At 35.3% G+C, this 21,603-nt stretch overlaps 2 protein-coding genes across 2 annotated transcripts in view; one reads left to right on the top strand and one right to left on the bottom strand.

Annotated features, from left to right (window-relative positions):
- Positions 1–1,916, bottom strand: part of LOC140146240 (uncharacterized) — a 53,556-nt gene extending 51,640 nt beyond the window's left edge. The window contains 1 exon segment of the mRNA XM_072168023.1: positions 1,805–1,916. The gene's annotated coding sequence lies outside the window, so the exon portion shown is untranslated.
- Positions 1,917–5,532: 3,616 nt separating this feature from the next.
- LOC140146239 (flap endonuclease 1-like) overlaps positions 5,533–21,603 on the top strand; it is a 42,195-nt gene continuing 26,124 nt past the window's right edge. Inside the window, exons 1-4 of the mRNA XM_072168022.1 lie at positions 5,533–5,734; positions 19,118–19,220; positions 20,369–20,428; positions 20,967–21,183. Coding sequence (XP_072024123.1) covers positions 5,653–5,734; positions 19,118–19,220; positions 20,369–20,428; positions 20,967–21,183 — 462 coding nt within the window. The 5' untranslated portion in view covers positions 5,533–5,652. The remainder of the gene's footprint in view (positions 5,735–19,117; positions 19,221–20,368; positions 20,429–20,966; positions 21,184–21,603) is intronic.

Below are 21,603 nucleotides of genomic sequence, written 5' to 3'. Positions count from 1 at the left end.
ATGATCAGATCAGTGGAAAGTGGCAAAGAATTTGTGAAATGAAGTAATTTTGTATATAAAAATACATTGCGTCACACAGTAAAAAACTTATACCTGGTCTCATGTACCCATACCTAGTGTATGGGTACATGGTATAACCAGGCATTCAAACAGGCATGGAGAGAGCTGTCAAAGAGTGTATATTTCAAAACTTGATAACTACACCAGTTATAAAAATTCCTGTATACCTACCACTTTCAACTTGCATTAAAAGTCCTTATTCCATGTCTGAAAAATATGATCCCCAATTTGTACTCACTTTGTTCAAGAAAGTTTAAATATCCACAGTCAAATTTCAGCTGTATATGTTCAATGTATATACTCAAAAACATAACCCCAAATCATGATTTCCAATTATTACACCTCAATACAGCCCAAGGCAGTGTAAGCAATAGAAGAGCACAGTAATCCATAGCACCAAATGTGTGCAGAAAGGCATGAAATGGCAACCCTTTCTAAATTGCCAACATGTTAACTCCTCATTGGTTAATGCTTGCATGCTTGAGTGGAGGGTATTTCAAGACATAGCATGCCATGCATGTGCAATGATGTGTGCAATATTGCATCATTATCTGGAACATGTGTGCATATTATCATCATTATTGAGGCATAGTTCTTATTCTCTGCACTAGATGGTATTGAAGAATAGGTCAGCCAGTGCAAGGAATGAAATGGAAAAAACATCCTATCCTGCATTTGGGAAGAAGGCATCTCCCAATGAGTGTGGTTGGGAGTTGACATGGCAATTGGGAGGCTTGGTCAAGCACATTGTCATAGAGGTCAGAGCATGCTATGATAACATCTCTGATCAATTCATGAAAGTTGGAGATTTAGGAAGCTGCTGGTGGGAATATTGACATGGAATTATCATTTTGAAGGAACATAAATGTTGAAAATGGGTTCTATAAATTTTTCACCATGTGGTGGTCAAGTTTGGACAAAACAAGAAATGGTAAGTGAAACATATTTGGGAGAAAATTACAGCTGTACATTGAAGGTGGCATGTTGTGGTAGTACATTGGGAATGTTAGTTAGTATGATCTTCCGCGTATATAAAAAACTGTCAAAACGCTCTTGGAAAGTTGGAAATGCTTGATACACGAGCGTAAATCGCCATCAAAACGAGCGTAAATCAAGCGTCCGTGTCCGTGCGAAAGTTTTGGAGTGGCATCTGCCATCACCGGTTTTGCATTCAGCTAGAGCCAGTTTTAGTTTACGTCAAAAATTGTGATAAAATATAAAGCTTGTTTGACAATATAAAAGGTATGTTTGTTCAGCTAAAAACGTGTTTAACCTTGATGCAAAAGTTTAATTTGATAAATTCGTAATTTTAACCTTATATTATAGCTTGGGTGGTCTAAAAGAAAAGATCGCCGGATCATCATTGCCATGGATGGCATGGAAAATCACAATTTTAAAAATGTCAGACACAATGTAAAGTTATTTTTGTCTTATTTAAATAAAATAAATGTTGCAGAATGGATGACCGAGGTTAATAACACCCCTGTATTAATATGATCTCATCTGTCACATTCCTGTATTAACATGATTTTATGAACACATAATTTAATTTTAAAAGCTTTATTATACTGTACTACACTGCAGAATTCTGCGTATTATTTTCAGGGATCATGAAATTTTCGTTATGTTCATGAACTAAGCTTGAAGTTGAAGCTGGCACAGTTTTGTGTCTTTTCTGACCCAATCCTTCAGTCATTTCAATAAAAAAATTTGCAGTCTAATTCTTCATGAACTTGTTACTTACCAGATCATATGTAAAAATCCAACTAGAAACGAATCGCCGCTGTTTTTGATGAAATTATGCCATTGTTGACGGTCCTTTCTGCTGTGTTTCCGTGCGTGTGTGTAAAATAAATATGGCGGAAGTCGCATGGAAGGATTGAGGGCGCTACAAATTGCCTGATTCTCGCCCAGAGCGTGCTTGATAGGAGCTACAGAAAGAATCCACATCAGATTTTAGAGATAGAAAAATATTTTCTGAAATTTATTTTGGAACCTAACACTTGGAACCCCGGCTTGGAACGCACTTGGAGGCTGGAGCGTTCATTTAGGGCTTTTCAATAATTATGAGCCTTGACGGGAGGGTAAAATGGGTGGCGGGGGATTTTTTTATGGCCAGCCGAATGGGGGGGGCGAGTAAGCAATTTTGGCAAGCGGACTGGGGCCGGGGGCCGCCGGGGGGATGCAATTATGGAGCGCCCATGATGCAGTCATGTCTCCAGTAGAATTCATCTCGACCTTTGCAGGACTTAAACCCCATTAAAAGCTATTAAACCAAGATAACACTCATTGAAACAACTCAACTGATTAAATCGGATCTTCTCTGGTTCGTGCACAAGTGTCTGTTTTACATGTGCGATATCGCAATAAAGCTGGTATTATAGCTTCAGTTGGGTAACAAAATGAAAACGAAAACGAAAACGAAATCGAAAACGAAAGGAAACAATGGTATGTGTACCTTTGTTCACGAAATGAGACAATGGCCTGCTTTTTGTAAACCAGCATTCTTGAAAATGAGCAACATAATGATTGTTGACTTAACACGGTTTGGAAATAATTTCTTCATATTTGGTGTTAGGCCTATCTGTCGTTTACATATCCTTCCTAAAACACAAAAGTGCGACCCTCTCCAAACACCTAAATTAGCTAGAAATTTAGGACATGTTACAAAACTATATTTTCTAGAATTTCATAGAATAGTTTAAATGTAGCTTGTACCGTTTTTTTGTGGCATCCTTCAGAACGGAGCGGTCCGTTACCGTATAGCTCAATATTTTCGGTCAAATCTCCATTCAATTAACACGGGGAGTTGGCTAGCTATGAGCTAGCTATGCTTTGCCCTCACTCATATTCTACGAAAGTGCGACCCCTTCTGAACATCTAACCCCGGGATCTAACCTAGCTGTAATTTTAGGTCATGTTAGAGAAATATATTTGCTAGAAGTTTGGAGAATAGTTTAAATATTGGCTGGTTATTTTTCACACAGTGATGTTAACTAGGCAATGCCCATATACCTATAACTATAACATACACTGTTTGTAGAGGTCACGCGTCAATGGTGAGAGCACTGTGTATTGTGTATAGGAAAACGGACAGTAACTGCAGTATGCTTTAAAACTGACATTCTAAAATGGCATAGGAAAACAGCACAGGAATCTGGGGTGCATCAGGGTAGGCACCGAAGCCCAACCACCGACTCTGTACCTAGTCAGGCACCGCCCTGTAAAAATTAGGGGGCGCGGCACTTTTGTATTGCGCCTTTTAATATAATATCTTGTTTTGATGATGCAGGGTGGATTTATAGGGGGGGCACCCAGCGCGCCGCGCCCCTCTAAAGTTAAGATAAGTTAAGTTAAGTTGCTTGCCTGGATTATCAATTACTGAATTAAAATCAAATCAAAATCAAAAATCTCAAACTAATTACAAGATTACCCAGTGGCTCCGGAACCGAGGGGCCTGGGGGCCGGCCCCTTAATAATTTTGGTGAGGGGGCCCAAGTACCCTAGAGCCCCCCAATAATCTGAGGTAAAATTCATAATTTTAGGGTAAAATTCATAAAATTTAGGATAAAATTAATAAATTTTAGGGTAAAATTCATAATTTTAGGATACATTCATAATTTTAAGGTAAAATCATAATTTTAGTGTATTATTCAAAATGTAAGGTACAATTTATGTAAAAATATATGCATTTCAAAAGCTTCCGCGCCTTGCGCATCCACCCCCTTCCGCGTTTCGCGCCTTGGAACAAGACAAAAATTTGGGGCCCCAATATTCAAAATCTGGAGCCTCTGTTACCGTAAAATGGGGTAACTTCGGTCAGCAGGGTAACTTTGGTCAGTCAAATATATTTTTTAAATGGTCATGTTTTCGTACAGCAATATTGTTTTTAGTCATATTTGGTGTCAATTTGTTAAGAAATATGTTTGGAAGAAATAATAGTCGCTCATGTGTAATTTCCTTGAAATTGACGAAAAAAGCGGGATTTTGACCAAAAATCAGTATTTTTTACATTTTTCAGAAAAATAAAAATCGATATTTGTGAGCAAGGATGTGTGTTTGATTAATTTTGCAAGGTGTCAAATGTCACAAAAAACAACAACTTGCCCATATTCAGCGAAGATCAACTTTTTTGATTTTTTTCCTTCATGGAATGTAATACTGTGACCAAAGTTGCCCCAAAGGCGGGGTTACTTTGGTCAGGTCATTTTTAACCCCTAGGGTACGCTTACAAAATTATTAAAAAATCTTTTTCAACTTCAAGGTGTAGAAGGGAGCCCTAATGTCACAAAAAAGAGTTAATTAGAAATATAATTGGATTTGTTTGGAAGCAGTGGTTTAAAAACTCTGAAAAGTGCCCAAAGTTACCCCATTTTACGGTACCCATTTCATTTTGACACTGAGATTCGGACAAGACAAGCTAAGAAACAAATTTGATTTGGTCAACATTTTTGACAAGACAATTCAAACTACTCAAATTTGATAAGAATCTATTCATTTTTAAAAATAACAAGGCAATCTTACAGGGACGTACGTAGCAAGAGTTTCGGGGGCCCATGGACAAGGAGTGCAAGGCCCGTTTAGCATCTCCTTTCTCAGCCCTTTTATGGACTTCGTCCACCCTCTCCTCCCGCTTGCTACGCCCCTGCAATCTTATCAAATATGATGAGTTTCATTTCATTTCATTTCATTTCATTTCATTTCATTTCATTTCATTTCATTTCATTTCATTTCATTTCATTTCATTTCATTTCATTTCATTTCATTTCATTTCATTTCATTTCATTTCATTTCATTTCATTTCATCACCAAAATAATTATACTTAAATGAGAATGTGTTAGGCCGTGTAAAATTAATATTTTGGTTCTCGTCCCTCCTCCTCAATTTCTGGGATTTGTCAGATTTTTTTTTTTTTTTTAGATTTTTCAATTTTTTAGACTTTGGAATGATTTATGAAATCTTCATACATATAAATAAGTTTATTAGAGAACAAGCATCACTTCCAAGTCTTTTGTGGTACTCTAGGGGTTTATCCTCAGAATCTCACATTTGAAAAAAAAAAAAAAAGGGGGCCTCATCGTTTCCTCCAGCACAGTTGGAGAATACCGAAAACTACTGACAATGCTAATTTTACATAGGAAAAAAAAAAACAAAAACAAAAACACCTCCCTCCCTCATCAATTCATGAAAATCCTCTGGACGAGAACCAAAACATTAATTTTATACGGCCTTAGCAAGAGATATGCAAAGGCTGACTTGTTCTTTATCTTGAAATCCAGGCTGTTTCTCAATTCTCATTCCAAGTTTTCATCGGCCATGGCCAGCATGCCTTTTAAAGTTTTTTTAATAGCCTTCTGAGTACTAGTATTTTGTTTGGGCCTGGATTTATTCTGTGGTGTGCGCTCTTGAGTTGGTGCCGACAAATTCATTAGTGGAGTTACATGTGCGTACAGTTCCGGAAGTTGCAAACGAATATTTCCCGCGAAATCTGCGTGACACAATAACAAGATCTGCAATCACGATCGTGGTCGATTTTATATCGCCTGATATTTATTTCTCGAATTTGATGTTTGTGGAAGTCAAGTCTGACGATGGGTATACACAATTTAGCCAAGCTCATAGCAGATATAGCACCGGGTGCTATTAAAGACAATGAAATCAAAAACTATTTTGGTAAGCTTACTATTTATTACTAAGTCTAAGTCTTAGACAAGCGGCTAGGGGACGCAGGAGTAACCTTGTCAATCAAATGCTTATTCTATTGTCCACCAAAGATAAGCCGATACATTTATCCATGATCAATCCAATCGATAGGCAATTATCCCCGCATAGAAGAGCACCGCTCTACTTGTAAGGACCGCGAAATTGACCAAGTACCGATGGGCAATTAGAGATTATATCCCCGCATAGCAGGTCACCGCTTTTAGTTTTAACGCATGCGCATATTTGAAATGAAATAAAGATGAATAATAATAAATAATTCAATTAATTCTGCTTTTTATACTGTATAAAGTTAAAGTATTTATAACAATAATGAATAACAACAATAATAATAATAATAATGCTACACAAAATATAATACTAACTAATTAACAATAATGATGATTTAAAAAGTAATATTATAGTAAAAATATTATCATTAATATTGATAAATAATAATAATAATATAAATAATAATATTATTAATATTAATAACAATAATAATAATATTAAATAGGCATGAAAATAAAATAATAATGATAAATAATAACATGTCTAATTATATATTGCAAATGATATTTTTAAGAAAGAAAGAGAGAGAGAAAGATAGAGAGAAAAATAGAAAGAAAGAAAGAGAGAGAAAGATAGAAAGAAAGAATAAAAGAAAGAAAGAGAGGGACATACAGAAAGAAAGAAGGAAGGAAAGAATTACTATCATCCTCACGAACCGTTGGCTCATCAAACATTTTTCATTCTGTCTTTATTCAAGCATTACTTTCTTTTCGTATCATTCGATCTTATGTAATAAAAGAAACAATATCAATAAATATAATACAGAAATCTGTTCTATTAAAATGCGCAAAATTATTGTGATTTCTACTTCGATTAAAAAGCTATAAATTAACTGCACGCGAATCTTTTTAAAGCTATTAATATTAGCATTGATCATAATTCTTTAAAATGTAAAATAATTTGCCCTCTGCTTCAGCCGACTGTTTTGGATGAAAAAAATTAAAGCTTGACGATTGTATTAAACAGTCCTGACCTACTTTATTATGCTTTAATTATTTTATCCAAAACACTCGTTTCCGTCACCCACCACGAGGAGGTAGCAGATAGGACTTGGGTAACATCTTGTCTTCTTCATCATATTTTCTCTTTTTTTCTTCTTTTTTTGTTTTGTTTTGTTCTTTTTGTTCTTTTTTTATCTTTAACCTCAAGATTTTCTTTTCTTTTTGTTTTCTTCTCTCAACTAGGACTTGGGCAACACATCTTCTCTTCTTCTTTATCATCTCATTCTCTTTGTCAATTTTGTTGTTGTTTTGTTTTTGTTTTATTTTGTCTTCTCTCATCTTTAAGATGTAAAACATTTAAATAACATAGGCCTGAAACATTTTGCCCTCTGCATCAGCCGACTGTTTTGGATGAAATGAATTAAAGCTTGACAATGTATTTGACAGAATCACGCCCGTGTTTTGCTAGTAAGTAGTATATAGTAAACTATTAATAATGTTCACGCACGTGACTTGGGTAACATCTTCTCTTCTTCTTCTTTATCATCTTTTCTCTTTGTCTCTTTGTTGTTGTTGTTTTTTTTGTTTGTTTTTTTTGTTCTTTCTTTTCTTTCTTTCTTCTTCTCTCATCTTCAATTTTCCAATCATCTTTGTTTCCAAGTTGTGTTTGAAAACATATCATTGTCAGTGTTTTTGTAGTACACGTTAACATTCTCTGCATTTCCATAACGCCGGTACTGGTTCCTTCACTTGTACACATTTCCTGTAAAAATATCAAGAACATTTGCATTTATTATGACTATCTTTGTTTTTGTGTCTGGCAAATAGTTTTATATCGTCAATAAAATAAGATATAATCTCTAAGGCTAGCTTCAGACTCTGTATTGTACGTACAATATTGTATGTACAATACTTTTCGTGACGTCAAAAAGTATTACACGTGCAATAAATATCGTGCCACGACAGAGTTGAATCAGATTAAATAACGCGCTATAACCCTGACGGTTCATTGTTTGCTAAATCCAAGCGAGGTCACCAGAAAATCTATGCAAGAGAAATTTCTACTGCTGCTGATGAAAAATCCTAGAGTGCGTTTACAGGTTTTTTCTGCACTTTACAAGTAGCCCTAATAAATTCATAAAACAATAAAAATCAAATAAAGATTTAGGGCAAATGTTTTTACTCACTGCTCATCTGATCCACTTTCCCAGGAAACTAAATACCGATACTCCTTAGTTTTTCCCTGACTTTCCAGACATAATTATGAGTAAACATCAAATTTAATGTTTACAAAACAATCAAATATATATACATTTTTTTTTTTTTTTTACATAAATATTGATATCAATAATGTAGGCCTACAAACATTGAAAAAGTGGGCCTAAGAGTATGTCTATTTTTAATCATATACTAATTCCGCCATGCCCAAACATATCTTATTATGAAATCGTGTAATGGAACCCAAATTCCAATCAAAAATAAAAACAAATTTGTTATCAAATACACTAGGCCTATACATTGTATTATAGGAATTTAATAGATGGTTCATTTTAATAAATAAATAGATTAACACGGGTAATGGACAAGAAATATTTGGCAATGCCGGATTTACCAGAGAGCCAGTGGATAAAGAAATTGATTAAAATTAAAACAAATTAAATGAGAAAATGAAAGCAAGGACATTTGGCGAAGTATTGTTTTAGAATTCGAAGGAGTCCTAAATGTTATCCTGGCCCCAGGACACTGATTAATGTAAATTCGACCCATAGTTATTTTATCTACTTTTGCCAGCATTCAACCTGTTCAATGTGATTTATGCCTATTTTTAATTTATTTCCGAAATCTGACGTATCAACGTTGTATCGTGCACAAATTATGATTCGAGACTATTTCATTTGACACGGTTGTATGGATTTCAGAAGATCGGTCCTATAATAGATATCGATTAGAGAATTACAGCAAGAGGCTTTGAGGATGCCGTAATCCTCTTGACCATCAACCAATCAGAGAGACATATTTCAGAAATATATTCGCAGGTTTGAAACTCTTTCAACTCTGAAATATATATTTCAAGTAATCTCGTTTCACACTTTGGCTTGCAATAAAGCCACGAAGGGGCGGTAATGTTAATATCGATTTCAGTCAAATATTTGGCTATCCTTTGCCCAAAATTATGAAATGTTTATTAGTAACAACAACTCTTAGGAGGGTTTTCGAGTAATTTTAGCGAAATAATGAGGTTAAATAAAAGAAAACCCACTTACAATTTTGGACGCTTAACTGTGGTGTTCTATATAGGGGAATTAAAATATCACAATTAACATGTTTAATTTCAGATTGTGTGAACATTACAAATACAAACAATAAGGTTGAAAAATAAATAGCCATTTAAAAATGATTTTAAAAGATCGTCTATTTTGTAGCTTTGACCTGACCTCTGACGAAAAAAAAATGTTTTCCATGGTGATTTGTTTTTGTAACAAGTACCGTATGTCATTTCAAAAAGATAGAAAAAAAGGCGGATATTACTTTTTAAAAACTCAACGCATTACTATTAGGCCAAGTAAAATAAAATACAAGTTTCTCGTCCCCGCCTGCCTCCTTTTTGGCTGCCGCCTCCTTTTTTTACTATTTACTATTCAAAAAGAAAAAGAAAAAAAAAAAGAAAAAAAAAAAATCGATTTTTTTTATTTATTTTTTTTTAAATAATTTTTTAAATAGCTTTTAACTGTTTTTCCTACCCTTCCCCAACTATAACCCACCCCAAACCTTACTACATGTACACAAATCCACCCAAGCCCAACTAGCCAAACACCCTTGCCCCAACCCACAAAAGGGAATTAGGGGTAACATTGATTTCACCCCAAAATCGGACTTATATTTAGCTTTTTTAAAAGCTATTTACATGCATTTACTATTAGTTTAAAAACTAATAGTAAATGCATGAATATATTAATAAAGTTAGAATTACTTTATTTATCCTCATCTCATCAAACTGGCAATTTTTATGGCTAATTATAGGAAGGAGAAACCTTTCACATAATTTTGGAAATTAAAAACAAATTCTATAATTCAAAAAATATATTCAAGTGCAAAAGCTTTTTTCTTCTGAGTAAGATTTTTTTTCTTACGTGCAACAGCTTTTTGCTTGCAGGTTAGAAATTTGATAAATAGGCCCATGCATGCATTTAGTATATGATGACCTATTTATCAAATTTCTAACGTCTAATAAAAAAGCTGTTGCATACATGTACTGAAAAAAAATTTACCCAGCAGAAAAAAGCTTTTGCACTCGGAAGTATTTTTTGGTATTTTTAAATTTTTAGAAAAAATGTTAAATTTCCAAAATTATGTGAAAGGTTTCTCTTTTATTTTTATTAGCGATGAAAATACAATTTCGATGAATTCAAAGCAAAATAAAGTAATTAAAATGTTTTTCAAGCTGAACAAATGTACATTTTCACTGTTTCTGAATTTTGAAACATGCTTAGCAAGTGGACTAAAAATGATACAAATCATTTGTTTTGTAATACATTGCATCAGTATACTCAAATAGCACAATATCGGTGATTAAATATACATTGAACAGCCATATTTGGCATGGCGCCTGGCGGCCATCTTGGAAAAAATAGCAAAAAATTGAAAAATAGTAAATAGTAAAGCCCTGCCTCCTCCTTTTTCGAAAAAGCCCGGACGAAAAACTTGTTTCTTTTTTTACTTGGCCTTAATACGCCTATAATTAATGAATGAAAAAGTATAGAAGGCGTTGCATCCGGTTCTGATGAGGGGGGGGGGGCACAAGCCGTTTTCGGCAGTTTTCCAATGGGATTTTATAATATTTCAGATCAATAGGGGGGGGGGGGGCTTCCGTGCCCCTAACGCTACCGTTACTGCATTAACACGTTTATGGATGTATTGTGATGATCATAAGTAGGCCTATCATAACATGCCTCAACGATATCAATATGTAAAAAGGTGTTGCAAATTCATAACACAGCGTGTTATAATGTAACGAATGCTATGCCAAAACTTTAAAAATTAACAAAAATATCAGTATCAATAAAATCAGAACCAGAATAAATACAAAGGCCTACAAATATTACTTTTAAACTTTCTAAATCAATATATGACTAAATATCAGTATAAATGAATCTCTAAATCAATTAATCAGTTAGTTATCAATCAATCAATAAATAAATAAATAAATAAATAAATAGATAGATAAATAAATAAATAAATAAATAAATAAATAAATAAATAAATAAATAAATAAATAAATAAATAAATAAATAAATAAATAAATAAATAAATAAATAAATAAATAAATAAATAAATAAATAAATAGGCCAAAATAGATAAATCTATAAATAAATAAATAAGATCTGAATGTGCCATTTATATTATTATTACAATTTTAATATTATTAATATTAGTATTAATACGACGTATTATTAACTTTAAAAAGGGGCCCATTGATTATATAATAATTCAAGTACAGTTGAATCATGGTAGGTATTATGATACCTACCATGGTTGAATACAAGAAGACATTAAAAGATGTTCATCATTCCGTGCACTCACTAAATTTAGAACTCTTAGAAATTTGGCAACTCCGTATCAATTAAGCAACCTATGATTGTAGCAAAATATATATTTTCCCGGTGCATACTATTTATTGCACGTGTAATACTTTTTGACGTCACGAAAAGTATTGTACATACAATATTGTACGTACAATAGACCTTTTTCCCTCTTTCCCATCATGCACTATTCCAGGGGGGTATGAGTGTCGCAAACTACATCATCTCCCGGGGAGTACAGAGTTAAGTTCATTACATTCTGGAATACGGACATTTCGGCTGGTGCCTTCATCACAAAAAAGGAATCCCCGATAATCACGATAATGGCGCCCATGAACACTAATACCTTTCGGGGCAAAAACAACATTTTATGACTTATGGACATGGTGTCCTCACCCAAAAAAGTTTCCTGCTATTAAACCCTAACTTTGTATACATTTTATAGACCTAATGGTGATAAACTAATGACGGGACACGCCGTGATATTTTGTCGGCATCCGTTTCACTTTTTTTTCGGAGATGAAAATAAAATGTAAACACAATCTCTTACACAGATGTTCTACGTCGCTCCGTAACTGCATCACTCGTGTATTCAATAATTGCATAATTAGTAACATCGATGGCTTTTACGATAATCCGCATATATGGAATCAGTATGCCCATATTAAGACAAAATAATTCCAAAGGTATGGCAAAAGAACATCGGATGCACACGATCTATGAGGTTGATGAACTACGTCATACCCCCCTGGAATAGTGCATTGTGGGATAGAGGGAAAAAGGTCTATACGGAGTCTGAAGCGCGCTTAATTGCCCATCGGTACTTGGTCAATTTCGCGGTCCTTTTTACAAGTAGAGCGGTGCTCTTATATGCGGGGATAATTGCCTATCGATTGGATTGATCATGGATAAATGTATCGGCTTATCTTTGGTGGACAATAGAATAAGCATTTGATTGACAAGGTTACCCCTGCGTCCCCTAGCCGCTTGTAGTCTTAGGTTAACTTTAAGTTAACATGATAGAAATTAACATGTTTTATATTTTGTTCTGGGTCGTGAAGTTATTCGGACTACTGTCTGACTATATATGGGCAATTCCATGGTAACTCGTGCTACACTTTATGGCGTCCTTTTATATACTTTGTGCTCCAGCTTTTTAAAATCATTTGATTGGAATCTGTATTTTTTGTATTTTAATACCCAACATTCAAGGCTAGATCCTCATAGTATTGCTAAATGAATATATCAACTTTTGTATGTATGGGACAGCTGCGAAAAAACGGTAACTTCGTACTACGAGCAGAGGACATGCTAAAAATCACTCATTTTATTTTGATCGTGTCCTAAAACAAAAAACATTAAAGCCTAATTGATTATATGATAAGTAACTGCTATGCTAAGGTTTATCTTGGTATAACTTAAAAGTTTAGTCCCTCATAGTTTTACATTGACTGGCAAAAACATGGTAACTCGTACTCTGGTAACTCGTGCTACAGTTGTCCGGCCATATACAAAATGGTTAATGTTCTTTTAAATGTCAAAGTTTCTTGATAAAAATTCCTCAATGACTGGTATATGATCAAATAACCCAATCTATGTACATATAACCAAAGTATACTTTGATATAACCATGATAACCCCCAAAATAACCCAATGTATGTACAAATAACACCAATACAGTGCATGTATCAGCATACAATGTACCACACACATTACATCCCAGCATTACATATGTATGTACTTAATCTCTTGCTCCATCATGTTTGGATATTTCATACATTGTAGGGCTTAAATTTCAACAGTTAAATAGAACTAAATTATATAGTTCACAAAACTTGTAATGTTTGTGGTTCTTTACAATGATCGGCTCTGTAAGTTTCTTTAAATTTAAAAATTGCTTTCTGAGGTACCGGTATAGTATGTTTGGTCATCTTTTGGTTGAGATCATTTCCTGTGATTTCCTGCTTGGTGCATTACGGAATACAGTTTGCACGATTTCAATCACTTCACCTGGAAAATGAGACCCATCATACTCAACAACATGAACAAATTTTGTATCAATCATACAAATCTCAGTATCAACTTGAAATGTGGCTGTGGATTTCCAGTATCTATATTTCTTGGGCTAGATTTGGGGGGGGGGGGAACTAAAAATTTGGTTGCATCATTTTGACCAGGTATTAGTAATGGGATATACTAGAGCATTTTTTTAAGAGAGACTGTACAAGTTTAAGTCTTCGAGCTTCAAAAAAGGGACTTTATTTTGGTAAAAATTTGGTATATTTACACTATTTTGGCGCATGATCAGGGTGGAACTGGCTCCTTGAACCTTTTCTCTATCTTTGCCTTCCATATTTTTACTTTTATTTTTCTGTCAGAAGGGCACTTTTATCTTTAATTTTGGGCCCCCACACATGTGTGTTTGCCTGGTTGTTTCTTTGTTTGTTTCTTTATTCGGCTGCTCGGGCGGAAGCAAATTGATTTTAAATCCACTGTGCAGCTTCAACACAATAATCGATCAACTACATACTTGGTACACTATGCCAGATAGATAGATAGGTATGGTGATAGGATATGGTGGCTTGATGTGCTGTATAGTTTTGTGTTATGTTATTTGCATATTTATGAATATTAATGAGCTTATTTGCATATTTTGCCTACATTTTCATTAATCCACTCTGCAGCTTAAATGCAAATATGCATTAATAACCAATCAACTTCAAACTTGGTTTGGTGATTGGATATTGTGACCTGATGTTTGTCATGTTATTTGCATATTTATGAATATTAATGAGCTAAATTTGCATATTGCATATCATTTGTATTTACAAAACATTGTTATTTACACACTTTTGAGTGAATGCCACCTTAATTACGAACCACGTAATTCTAGTTTGCCAGGGGGAAGTCTGCCCCACCTGCCCCCCCCACTGGCTACACTACTACTAGAAAGTTGTTACCATGGTTACATAAATGCATATTCATGCAGTTGGGAGATACCTCTATTGCTGCCAAGTGGTATTTTGCATTACCTTTGCTGGTACAGGGGGGGAAGTGGGCTATGGTAACTCGTGCTACATCGGTAACTTCGTGCTACTGGTAACTCGTGCTACAGTTTTTAAGGGTCATTATTATGTGGTGGATAGTGTTTTGTATTTCAATTTCTTATTTTTATTCAAGGTACTACTAGTAGAAGGAAAATAATAAGTGGCATCAATTAAATTGCCAACATTTTGTAAATATATTAAAAATGCATCTCTCGGTAACTTGTGATACACCATATTTAGTGTTATGAAAACACTATGAAAGGAAAAAATTAGCGGGGGGTTATTTAAAATGTGATGGATATTTCTTGAAGACCATATTTCATAGATATAAAATGTATCAAATTAAAAAGAAAAGTGCCCTGTTTAATAAAATAGGCCCACTTAGAAAATATCTAAGTTGAACAGGATTTTTCCACTAAAAATACACTCTCCGAAGAAATTATTTTTTTAAAACAAAATGTTAGAAAAATGCAGAAAAAAGTTTAGAACTTGAACATTACATCTGTTTGGAATAATATGAAAGTTAAAAGAAATACATAGAGGCAATTTTATTTTTTTGAGTCATGTCCACTTTTGCTTGGAATTGCCCATATACACATTAGTCCGAATAATCAGACCCAGAACAAAATATTAATTTCTGACATGATCCTGTACTGGGTCTGAACTGTTTCCATATGAAATCTTGATGGCAAATTGGACAATAGAAGCACATGGTTCTCACGTGACAGCTTTTTAATCCCTATTCATGTTACGTGAATCACGCTATTAGGGACCATCCTTCTGATACTTGAGTGTTTGGACAAGCGGAACGGTCTTTTGTCTACCTCTCTGTTTGTAAACAAACCAGGAGGTCGAAATCGTCCTCCTCGCCGAATACGAAAGTCAGCGTAATAGTACGGCACTGTATACACATGTACATGTATATATATATGCCCAGCGAGGTCACGTCACACTCGGTGTGACGTGCCCTGAACTCCAAATAACTTTCGCAAGCGACAGACAAATTAAGCTTCCTGTAATATCTATTCACATATTAAACATACGAAGTCACAAACTTACAAACTTCAATACATGAATATGCACTTCAAATACAGCAGACCAGCTGTTAATTATTACCGATCCTGTAGAATAACTTACATAATCTTCAATTTCATGGAATCCCGTTGCTCAGAATTGCAAATCTCATTTTTATCTGTCAAATGCGCTGTGGATGTGCTCAGAGATTTTATGATGCGCTTCATTAAATCACAGGTGTGAAACTGACTTTATACCACTCGCTCGCTTTCGCAGAAAAGCGAAGCCTCCACCTTGTGGCGCTGGGGCATGACGTCATCATGGACGTGTGTAAAATTTCCGACGGCTGGGCGCCATATACCCGTTTTGTGATTGATTGCAAAAACTATTAATTGCAATCGTAAGCCAATCAATGAACGCGACGGCCTTAATTAATGTGACCCCATGTGACCCGCCATTCTTAGTCAGTGGGAGTGGTCTATTAGTAGACACATAATCTGATTGGACAATCGCATGATTTTGGGTGTCGTCTATCAGGCTGTAGACGACCTCACGTCATCATGAGTGTTGATAATGCGTAACACGCTCATAGAGGTGCGAGTATGTGTCGCGTTGTATGCGTAGACGCAGTGCGTAATACTCACACGCGCTAGCAGTACGCGCAACAAAAGTTGTGGAGTTGTAAACAAGTTTCGTTCATTTTAGAAAAAGGGGAGTTTTTATGACGGTAACTTAATTTTTGCTTTAAAAAATAGTTTACAGTTATTAAAATAATATTTAACTGACTAAGAATGAGAATAAACGATAGGAATTTTTATTTTGCCAATCCTCTACCTATGATAGACGACAGGCAGGTCCAATATTTTTATCGTAGCCGGCTGCGCCGGCATCCACTACTCAAAATAGTGGACCTGCCTGTCGTCTATCACACGGTAGAGGATAGGCAAAATAAAAATTCCTATCGTTTATTCTCTAAGTAAAGTACGTCTAACCTGATTGGGTTACAAAACTACTTTGATAATTGCTAAGCCAGTCAGCGTGCTCGATGCTTAACCTCGTAGAGGTTTTCAAGAGGCGAATTCACGTGGTGATCTAGCGATCGAGTATAAATTCCCCCCGGGATAAATTCAGCGTGACAACTGCACTCGCAGGTGCAATAACAATACATGGACACAATCACTGACATTTACACAATGTAATAATGAATTATTTATGACATGCATGGGCTGGATTTTACGATCGAGGTAAGGTTTTCGGCCTGTCCCTGCGTGAATATCCTTAGTTTTCAGCATTAAAGATACTTGCGATGACCAGTTTTTTGCGGACACTTTGATAACAGGTAACTTTTATAGGTCATAGGGTAGAAACAATAGTTGTACAATTGTACAAAATATACATTTTGTTATAGGCCTTAAATGTTTACAAAAATATATTGGTCCACACGTTGTGCATGTATTCAGTTGTTCGACGTTATAATGTATATACAGGGTGAGTCAAAAAAAGTGCAATAGAGCAAAGAATCGATATTTATGCAGAACCAAGTCAAACTTTCCCATTTGAAATATTTTATAAATGCCACACTTAAACGTCAGCTTCTGTGAAAATATGAAGTGAATCGCGACTGCCGTTTAATTTTTATAAGTCCTTTTGCTGCGATACCCAATTTCGTTATTTGTCCACGAGATACCATGTATTTTGAATGAGAGCACACAATGCGCGGTAAAGGCATTAGCTCTGAAACTTACATCAACTTAAAAAAGGTTGATTTTTGCGTTATTTATAATTTCTTTTTTTCTGTTCAAACAAACTTTCTAACATTACTTTAAGTCCTTGATACCTCACTCGACTCCAACTTCAGTTTTTTAATCCCAATATGTCCAACTTACTGGATATTTTGTAATTCACTCCACTTCAATTTGCGCGCATTTTATTTTGACATTTGAAAAAACCCGCCTACAAATGTGTATGTTTTTGATTGAGAATAAACATCTTTAAAGTAAAGGTAAAATGAAAATAACAACAAATAATGTTTCTTTTCCTTTAAAAAAGACCAAGGACAAGAACACTTTGGGTGCTCCGTTTAATTTCAATGCCAATGAGGTTAAGAAAATGTCAGTTGTTCCAAATCTACCTTACACAGAGTGCGCTGACATTCAAATTTTAGATGTCTCTTGGACAAACATTAAAATTGGGTATCGCTATAAAATGTGTCACAAAAACAAAACGGTAAATGCTAATTCCTTTATTTCTTCACACAAGGTTGCTGATGAATATATCATATATAAAATGTTTTCAAACCTAAAAGGTTCAACTCGGTTCTTTAATAAAAATGGATTCTTTTCTCTATTGCACTTTTTTGACTCGCCCTTTTTGAATTCATTAATATCTTTTACAAATTACATGTATGTATTCACACCTTAAACTGCTAAATTAAGGCTATGGGAATGAAGGCTTTAGGCTTAGATATGTGTCCGGACATTTTTCAAATGGCATGAGGCTTTTTTTATTTCCAGTTCTTGTCATGCTTGTTGTATTTAATCGCAATATACTTCATAGGCGTAGATTTCGGGGGTGGGGGGGGGGGAGGGGGGATGGGGGCAATATTTTGCTCCATACAATCATCCCCCCCCCAATGTTGATGTCTGATAATGGGTTTCTGACCAAATTAACCTCATATTTGCTCATTTTAGCCCCAAAAGTGCAAATTTTTGTGTACATATTTATTCAACTTTTAAACCATATTTCATCAGTTTAGCTTCAAAATAGAAAAAAATTTCGGGCGCTTTGCGCGTAATTTGTACCACAAACTCATTTTGTCACCAAAAGGTGCTGGATTGACTATGACCCAATGTCAAAAAGAAATCTATGCCACTGATATACTTGTGTTACTTACACCCACTACACGTCAGGTCAGAGTGACAACACAAAAAAATAGAACCACATCACACGGAAGTAAAAAGAAACACAGCGAAAACATTGCACTTATCGAATCTCAATGGTAAAAAGGTATTAATTCTCAGTTTTCATACACACGAATCATAAAAATACAAGAAATATTGAGAAGAATTTAATTCACTTACCCCAAGGATATCCTGCCTCTCGCCTCAGGACATCGGCAGATTTCAGCGTATATTAAAGATCGATACATTTCATTGGCTCGCTCACGGCAATTTCATCTGATTCACCAATCACGGTTGAGCTAATAAGTTACGTCGGCATGCCATAGAAATTGGATATCGTAGCTGATGTGAAAGTTGTAACATGTGTGTATAATAGAATGGATCCGTGAACCGCATGTGTTTACCCTCTGTGATTTGGAGACGACAAAAATGCGTTTGGAGTCGATTTCTACTGGTAACACATCGGAATTTTTATCAAAATTTTGTTTTTATGCAAATAATGAAAAATTCTGAAAATAATGGGCATTTCATGCGGCAGGATTTGATGTATGCGGGCGGTGGACGCAAATCTAAAGCCTTCATTCCCATGGCCTAAGGGGCTGTGCACTAATTGTGGGGGTGCTATGCTCGCAACATATATGTGGACCATTTAAGGTTTGCCCATTGGAATCCTAAAAATTTGGCATGTGTTAGAGGGGGGGGGGCAAAGATTTTTTAGCTCCTCTCAATTGTTGCTATTCCAGATCTCATCCTTTGAAATGATAATTATTGATACACGTACATGTATGTGTTTTGCATACAGGTCGTAAGATTGCCATTGATGCGTCTATGTGCATATATCAGTTCTTAATTGCTATCAGACAAGATGGTACACAGATGACAAATGAAGAAGGTGAAACGACTAGGTAAGCAGTCAAACAGTTGGCTATTCCTGTTGATATACATACACCCTTGATCGGATGGAAGAGACATGGTCTGATTTTTTATGTTCTTTTTTCTATTTTAGATTTAGGCCTACATTTTAAACTATATCCAAATTTTGAGTCGTATTGCTCCAGCAGTTTTGATTGTGTTTAATAATGCCTCATAACACATACCGTACTTCCGATGTGGTTACCACAATTCACCACAATTTTGTTCACATCATTTAAACGAAAAATATCTTGGGCGTTAAATTCACTGGGGTAATGCAATGTGAACAATTCTGATACCAAAATCTCAGGTTTGATGAAGAAAAATGAGGATGAGGCTGTCGATCAGGTCAAGAACCTTTAATCTCCCACACAGGGTATAGATTTCAAATGGAGTCACTCATTCAGGTAACCCCATTTGAAATTCACACTTTCGTGTGTGGAAGATTAAGGTCATTCTTCTATAGGGGGTGTAGGGAATTCAACTGGAATAGCCCAATTGCCAGTTTGCATGTATCTATCGGATCCATCTTTAGGGAGCCATGATAACAAAAATTAATACATTCCTTGAGGTAGAATTTTCTTTCACCTGGCAAAAGAATCCATTTGGTATGTGGTAACACCCATTTTACAAGAATCTTTATAGGTCCCCCAGGCTAAAAAATATCTATGAGAATCAGTTTTGGAGAATCTCTGCAAGAATGGATTCTCAGATTCAATATACAGTAAGCCAAAAAATTAAGGTACCAGTTGTGTTCACCTCTGTATATCCTCAATAAAGACAACTGTGTCAAAATTAAAAGAAGCAGGTAATATCTGAACTCTTTAGCTTTGATTCAAGACCTTATTTGTTGAAATTGGTTGAGAATTAAAGAAATGGTGATCTAAAACCTACCGAAGAGACTTTTGTGTTCTAATCAATGAAAGCATGACGCTAGTTTTAACCTGCTAATCAATGGCAGCATGGCGCTAGTTCCCTTGTTCGCGAACGGTTTGTATACAAATCGATAGCGCATGCAATGGAGGAAACTGCAACTTTTAAATTGGCACCTTCCTTGGGGTTTTGGTTCGGGCTGTCCTTATTTCTTTTAAAACAATTTCAACGAATGAGGTCTTAAATTTTTTCTTACGTTTATTTCCAGCCACTTGATTGGTTTGTTCTATCGGACTATCAGAATGATGGAAGCGGGAATCAAACCTGTGTAAGTAAAATAATATATTAAGCAAGACAAGATTTCTTACACTTCCCACAATGCATTTCTTCCATTTCAATTTCTGTACTGATTTGCTATCAAGTGCAACATGGGTCGATAGTGACGTAATGAACCTCAATGAACAGAGTACATCCAGATCTTGCAAAATATGTTTATTTCTCGACTATCGACCCATGTTTGGCCAGTCTATTCTCAAAATGAAAAACAAAGTGAACCAGTAGAAAGTAATGGGAGCATCACTTGATGTGATGTATTATGTTGCAAAGGATTCTGGGAAGGGTAAGAAATATTCTCTGATAATTAGCAATATCGACATTACAAATAAATGGTGGGATGATTTTGCCAAATTTTGTATAACTGAACTCTGACCTTTCAGGAAAATTGTTTTTTGTGCTCACAAAATATTGTTTAAAATGTCACACTACAATTTAAAAAAATGTTGTCATTTCACAAATTTTTAAAATATTTAACTAGCCACATTTTTTCCCATTTTAAAGCGTTTAATCAGTTTACTTTTTCACTATAGCTACGTTTTTGATGGCAAACCACCAGACATGAAGTCAGGAGAATTGGTCAAGCGTAAGGAACGTCGCGAGGAAGCAGAGAAAGAGTTAGAAAAGGCTAAAGAATCCGGTGATGTAGTCAGTATGGAGAAGTTTGAGCGCCGTCTTGTCCGAGTTACGAAGCAGCATAATGAAGAATGCAAAACTTTGCTGAAGCTGATGGGTGTACCATTTGTGGAGGTAATTAGAGGGAAAATGGGTTATTCCAGTTGAAATCCATACACCCCCTGTGGAAGACATGACCTTACATCTGCTACACAGGGGATGTAGATTTCAAATGGAGTCACCCATTCAGGTAGCCCCATTTGAAATTCACACTCCCTGTGTAGGAATAACCCAATAGTCCATGTGAAGTATTTGCTGTCAAACCACATAATTTTATTGCCTAGCAAAAATGACTCAAATTTGTCGGTCATAGACCATTTTGTACACCGATAATGTGTGAGATTCGCTTTTCTGCAAAAGCGATCAAAGTATAAATTCAGCTTTAGAAATGACCAACGATTGTGTGCTGTCAAGTGGGTTTTATTGGCGACCCGGGGTGGGGCCAGTGGCGTAACTTTGGGACAGGGTGCCCGGGGGCGAAAGTAGTTCGGGTGC

Source organism: Amphiura filiformis, chromosome 2 (assembly GCF_039555335.1).
Source record: "Amphiura filiformis chromosome 2, Afil_fr2py, whole genome shotgun sequence".
In the NCBI taxonomy this organism is placed as follows: Eukaryota; Metazoa; Echinodermata; class Ophiuroidea; order Amphilepidida; family Amphiuridae; genus Amphiura; species Amphiura filiformis.
The sequence above is the reverse complement of the archived record's forward strand: the minus strand, read 5'-3'. Positions and strand labels throughout refer to the sequence as shown.